The sequence below is a fragment of the Bos grunniens genome, chromosome 7, assembly GCF_055505025.1.
Source record: "Bos grunniens cultivar Pamir isolate PY7600 chromosome 7, Bosgru_T2T1.0, whole genome shotgun sequence".
Classification (NCBI taxonomy): Eukaryota; Metazoa; Chordata; class Mammalia; order Artiodactyla; family Bovidae; genus Bos; species Bos grunniens.
Window position 1 is genome coordinate 14,158,525 of NC_141171.1, and position 6,858 is coordinate 14,165,382.

The 6,858-nt window shown below is 42.0% G+C and overlaps 1 protein-coding gene across 1 annotated transcript; it reads left to right on the forward strand.

Annotated features, from left to right (window-relative positions):
* Window positions 1-4,220: 4,220 nt before the first annotated feature.
* On the forward strand, window positions 4,221-5,057 carry LOC147368528 (olfactory receptor 7E178-like). The gene has a single exon (XM_086413570.1). The coding sequence runs from the start codon at window positions 4,221-4,223 to the stop codon at window positions 5,055-5,057; it is 837 nt and encodes a 278-aa protein (XP_086269696.1).
* The last annotated feature ends 1,801 nt before the right edge of the window (window positions 5,058-6,858 follow it).

The following is a 6,858-nucleotide window of genomic DNA, read 5'->3' on the forward strand; positions in this document are numbered from 1 at the left end:
TAACCGCAATGCGATCTCCCTTAAAGATACCCTCTGTCACTTGTTCATTCACAGTTGCATAACATTCTTTCCTCCATATCTAATCTGATAGGGTTTAAATTAAAGATTTCTTCATATCACTTAATGACAAACCAACCTCTACATTCCTCAAGAGAGTGCACTCTGTCATGAAGATTGTCACGAAGAACTGAGAAGATTACATTCTACCACTCTCCACATACATCTCACTTTATCCACTAGCAAAAATGGGTAAGCCAAATCCACATTGTATTAAAGTCTCCAAGAGCTGAGACCACAAAGAAACCAAGAGAAAATATATCCAGATTTGAATGCATTCCATTAGAATTAGCAGAAATTAGAAACATGAAGAACATAACGTGGAAATTTGTTACATCTGTTCATGTGACAACTGCAGGTTGTCCTGATGCTGATGGAGGGGCTCTCATAGTGTATCAAACCAGGAGTCTACAAGAGACAGCATGACTGGAAGCAGTCGAGTCAGGTCTGCAGAAGTACCCAGTGGAGAGGAAAGCCTACCAATTTCTAGTTTGTTTCCAGGGATTTTTTTGTTTAGATCATGTTGGTGCAGTGAATCTGGGAATATACAGCAAAACAGATGGGCAAGACCTGACCCTTGAAGGGTTTGGAGCACACATTCCTTATAGAGGATGAGGCCTGTATGGTGGGCAGGATCTGAGATGCTCTCACTGATTCCAGCTCCTGGTTTTAATTTCATTGTGTATTTCCTCCCATTGACTGTGACCTGAAGTAAAGAAATGAAAGTACATTTTCTTTCGAGACAATTATTAACTCTGAAAATGGAAAGTGTATCGCATCGTTGGTCTAGACCTCATGCTCCATAGATATCATGATTGATACAATGGATTTCAACATATCAAAATTACACATTGAGTGGTAAATTGAGAAAAAAGGTCTGATGTTATATTAAGATCCTGCATCTTGGAGGTCAGAAGCAAGAGTACGTGGAATTTCCTTCTGAGATGTAAAGGGACCCAGACCCTTCCCAGGACATCCACTTTTCTCCTTTTCCTTTTCCATTAATATTAACAAGTCCCCAGAGTTTGGGACATAATGGACCAACTGGCTAATGATGCTCTGTGAGCATTGAGCCCTAAGGTCATACCATTGTAAATAATTAGCCAGTGCCTCCAGCTAATTAATTTGACTGTTCTAGTACTTTGGCTCCACACTTATGTCCCCATCCTTTGTAGGAACCTGCATCAGAAGGTCCAGCCTGAGTCTGTCTTCCTGCCCATCCTGAGGAGGGACCCTGAGACTGCCTCACACACCAGGCAGGAGAGTCTATGCTTCTTGGTCATGCTCCAGCAGAGATGCAGTCCAGCCCAGTAAGTGCTGAGGGAGACAGTGAAAGTGAAGGGAGTCTAGGAGCATGATTTTTTCGACAAACATGACAGTTGGGATATACAGACGGGAATGAATTCATTCTTGTTGTTCAGTATATCAGTTGTGTTGGATTCGTTTTGACCCCATGTATTGCAGCACACCAGGCTTCCCTGTCCTTCACCATTTCCCAGAGCTTGCTCAAACTCATGTCCCTTGTGTAGATGATGCCATCCAGCCATCTCTGCACAGATTGTCCAACCATCTCTCCATCCTCTGTTGTCCCCTTCTCCTCCTGTTTTCAATCTTTCCCAGCATCAGGGTGTTTCTAATAAGTCAGCTATTTGAATCAGGTGGCCAAAGTATTGACACTTCAGCTTCAGCATCAATGACTATTGACCAATGACTATTGAGGACTATTCAGGACTGATTTCCTTTAGGATTGACTGGTTTGGTCTCCTTGTTGTCTGTCCAAGGGACTCTCAAGAATCTTCTCCAACACCACAGTTCAAAAGCATTACTTCTTTGGTGCTCGGCCTTCTTAATGGTCCAATTCTCATGTCCATATATGACTACTGGAAAAACCACAGCTTTGACTATATGGACCTTTGTTGGCAAAGCAATGTCTCTTCTTCTTAATATGCAGTCTAGGTTTATCATATCCTTCCTTCCGAGGAGCAAGCATCTTTTAATTTCATGTCCACTGCAGTCACTGTCCACAATTATTTTAGAGCCCAAAAAAATAAAGTCTGTCACTGTTTCCATTGTTTTCCCATTCATTTGCCATGAAGCAACAGGACCAGATCCAATGATCTTAGTTTTTGCGTGTTGAGTTTTAAGCCAGCTTTTTTATTCTCCTCTTTCACTTTTCAGTTAGTCTTCACTTGCTGTGTTTAGGATGGTGTCATCTGCATTCTGAGGTATTGATATTTCTGTTGGAAATCTTAATTCCAGCTTGTGCTTCATCCAGCCCCGCATTTTGGATGATGTTCAGGGTGAATATAAGTTAAATAAGCAGGGTGACAATATACAGCTTTGACATACTCCTTTCCCAATTTGGAACCAGTCCATTGTTCCATGTCCGGTTCTAACTGTTGCTTCTTGACCTGCATACAGGTTTCCCAGGAGGCAGCTAAGGTGATCTGGTATTCCCATCTCTAAGAATTTTCCAGTTTGCTGTGATCCACATAGTCAAAGGCTTTAGCATAGTCAATGAAGCAGAAGTAGATGTTTTTTGGTGTTTCCTTCCTTTTTCTATATTCCAACAGACATTGACAATTTGATCTCTGGTTCCTTTTTTCTAGTTGCCAGTCCAGGTTCGATGCAGGATACAGTGAGCTCAGGGATGGTGCACTGGGATGACCCAGAGGGATGGGATGGGAAGGGAGGTGGGAGGGGGGTTCAGGATGGGGAACACATGTACACCCGTGGCGGATTCATGCCAATGTATGGCAAAACCAATACAATATTGTAAAGTACTTAGCCTCCAATTAAAATAAATAAATTTATATTAAAAAGTAATAAATCCAGCTTGTACAAGTTCTTGGTTCATGTACTATTGAAGCCTAGCTTGTAGGATTTTGAGCATTGCCTTGCTAGCCTGTGAAATGAGTACACTTGTATGGTAGTTTGAACATTCTTTGGCTTTTCACTTCTTTGGGATTATGTTTCCCTGATGGCTCAGATGGTACTGCCTACAATGCATGAGACTCAGGTTTGATCTCTGGGTTGGGAAGATCCCTGGATAAGGGAATTGCAGCCCACTCCAGTATTCTTGCCTGGAGAATGCCAAGGACAGAGGAGCCTGGCAGGCTACAGTTCATGGGGTCACTAAGAGTTGGACACGACTGATTAACTAATGCTCTTAACATTTCTTTGGGATTGGAATGAAAACTGACCTTTTCAGTCCTGTGGCTGAGCTTTCCAAATTTGCTGGCATATCGATTTCAGCACTTTAACAGCATCGTCTTTTAGGATCTGAAATAGCTAAGTTAGAATTTAAACCCCTTCACTAACTTTTTCATAGTAATACTTCTTAAGGCCCACTTGACTTCACATTCCAGAACATCTGGCTCTAGTTGAATGACTACACCATCGTGGTCATTTGGGTCATTAAGACTTTTTTGTACAGTTCTTCTGTGTATTCTTGCCACCTCTTCTTAATATCTTCTGCTTCTGTTAGGCCCATACCATTTCTATCCTGTACAGTTTCTGCCCACCTCTGCATGAAATGTTCCCTTGGCATCTATAATTCTTCTGAAGAGATCTCTAGTCCTTCCCATTCAATTGTTTTCCCCTATTTCTTTGCATTGTTCACTTGGAAAGGATTTCTTATCTCTCCTTGCTATTCTTTGGAACTCTGCATTCAGATGGCTGTTTATTCCTTATTTCCTTTGCCTTTTGCATCTCTACTTTTTTCAGCTATTTGTAAGGCCTCCACAGACAACCATTTGCCTTTTTGCATTTCTTTTTCTTGGGAATGCTTTTGATCACTGCCTCCTCTACAATGTTACAAACCCCCATCCATAGTTCTTCAGGCACTCTATCAGATCTAATCCCTTGAATCTATTTGTCCCTTTCACTGTATAATCATAAGGGATTTGATTTAGGCTATACCTAAATGGCCTCATGGTTTTCCATACTTTCTTCAATTTAAGTCTGGATTTTTCAACGGCTACAGTGGTACATGCCATTTTCTCGTTATCTTTCTTCCAAACTCTTTTCTTTTTCAAAGGTGTCCAAGATACGTACAACCACAGAATCTAACACAGAATCTAACCAGTGTTTCAGAATTCTTCCTCCTGGGCCTCTCAGATGATCCAGAACTGCAGCCTTTACTCTGTGTCCTATTTCTGTCCATGTACCTGATCACCGTTCTGGGGAACCTACTCATCATCCAGGCCGTCACCTCTGACTCCCACCTCCACACCCCCATGTACTTCTTCCTCTCCAACCTGTCCTTGGCTGACATTGGTTTCATCTCCAGCACTGTCCCAAATATGATTGTAAACATCCAAACTCACAGCAGAGTCATCTCCTGTGAAGGCTGCCTGACTCAGATGTCTATTTTTATCCTTTTCGGAAGCATGGATTGTACGCTTCTGACTGCTATGGCCTATGACCGGTTTGCGGCCATCTGTCAGCCACTGCACTACACGGCCATCATGAACCCACGCCTGTGCTGCTCCTTAGTTTTGGCGTCTTTTTTGGTTAGCCTTTTGGAGTCCCAGGTGCACAATTTGATTGTGTTACAACTTACCTGCTTCAAGGATGTGGAAATCTCTAACTTCTTCTGTGACCCTTCTCTGCTCCACGACCTGGCCTGTTCTGACAGTGTCACCAATAACATAGTCATGTATTTTGTTGGTACCATCTTCGGTTTTCTCCCTTTATCAGGAATCCTTTTCTCTTACTGTAAAATTCTTTCTTCCATCCTGAGAATCCCCTCAACAGGTGGGAAATATAAAGCCTTCTCCACCTGTGGCTCCCACCTGGCAGTTGTTTGCTTATTTTATGGAACAGGCCTTGGGGTGTACCTCATCTCAGCCATCTCACAATCTCCCAGGAAGGATGTGATAGTATCAGTGGTGTACACAGTGGTCACCCCCATGTTGAACCCCTTCATCTACAGTCTTAGGAACAGAGACATCAAAAGGGCCATGTGGAAGTTACTCAGCAAAATAATCTCACCTTAGTACCTGTGCCACTCATTTGGAGTGTATAAGGTTGGAAAATGTAGCAAAATTAACATCTAGACCTAAAAATTCCACCTCTCTCAGGATGTCATTTCTGTAGCCCTTATGGCTTCACATCTCTTCCTTAACAGCTTAATTATTTCTCCTTTTTAGGTCCTTATCTGACCATTTGAGAGTTCTATCATCCTTTGTATGTCATATTCACTTTTGACTGAATATTGTTATATCTACAGAGATTTTATAGTTTATAATTGGTAGCCCAAGCATCCTCAAAACAAAAATAATTCCCTTTCATTTATATATTACCAAATGTAAAATAAATAGCAAGTGAGAATGTGCTATGTGACACAGGGAGCTCAACCCAGTGCTCTGTGACAACCTAGAGGGATGGGAGATGGGATAGGGGCTCCAGAGGGAGGGAACATATGTATACCTATAGCTGATTCATGTTGATGAATGGCAGAAGCCAATACAATATTGTAAAGCAATTATCCTCTAAGGAAAAAAGGAAAAAGTAACTATGTCTAAGAGCCATAAGCAAGTAAAAATTAGCTTTCATATCTTTTTACATTGTTCTTCAGGTTTTAGTTCTCAACTTTGTAACTACCTTATGTATTATGGTATAGTAGCTAATAAAAGTAAAATCTTTTAAAATTTTTTTCCTTTAATACATTGAAAGTTTACAATTCTTCCACAGCCCTTATGTAATTTCTATGTGCATGTGCCTAGTCGCTTCATTTGTGTGTGATTCTTTGGGACCCCAAATAGTATACTGCAGCCCACCAGGCTCCTCTGTCCATGGGGATTCTCCAGGCAAGAATACTGGAATGGGTTGCCATGCCTTCCTCCATGGAACCCTCCCAACACAGCGATTGAACCCAGGTCTCCTGTACTGTAGGCAGATTCTTTACCATCTGAGCCACCAGGGAAGCCCAAGTATTTTCCATAGTAAATTCTATTTTTCACATCTCTGCATGCAGTTATGTGTGAGGATGTCTGTCACTGCTTCTCAACCTTGGCTTTTTTTTAAATCAACTGGAAAGTTTAAAAATTCTGACCCCTGAGTCTCACGACCAGATATTCTGATTTAACTGACTTGGGTGTGGTCTGAGTATGAGGATTTTAAAAAGTACTCAGGTGTTTCTAGTATATTGCCGAGGTAGAAAACTACTGATGTAAGTCATATCTTTCACTCAAAGGTGATCTCTACATATTGGGTTGTAACTGCCCATGCACAAATGTTCAAGATCTGAAAGAGATCAGAGGTCAGAGGGGGAAGATACAAAGAGCCTACTTTAACACTAGACAATGTGTTTGCACATTGTTTCTGATAATTTCTTCATTTAGCTTTTCTACATCATACACGTGGGCTTTGCTTTGGATTCAGTTCAGTTCAGTCGCTCAGTCGTGTCTGACTCCCTGCAACCCCATGAACCACAGCACACCAGGCATCCCCGTCCATCACCAACCCTCAGAGTCCACCCAAACTCATGTCCATTGAGTCGGTGATGCCATCCAACCATCTCATCCTCTGTCGTCCCCCTCTCCTCCTGCCCTCAATCTTTCCCAGCATCAGGGTCTTTTCAAATGAGTCAGTTCTTCGCATCAGGTAGCCAAAGTATTGGAGTTTCAGCTTCAACATCAGTCCCTCCAATGAACACCCAGGACTGATCTCCTTTAGAATAGACTGGTTGGATCTCCTTGCAGTCCAAGGGACTTCCAAGAGTCTTCCCCAACACCACAGTTCAAAAGCATCAATTCTTTAGTGCTCAGCTTTCTTTATAGTCCAACTCTCACATCC

Bases quoted from the DNA above. Each gene is read 5' to 3' on its own strand.
- LOC147368528 (XM_086413570.1), top strand. From the start codon at position 4,221: ATGTACCTGATCACCGTTCTGGGGAACCTACTCATCATCCAGGCCGTC.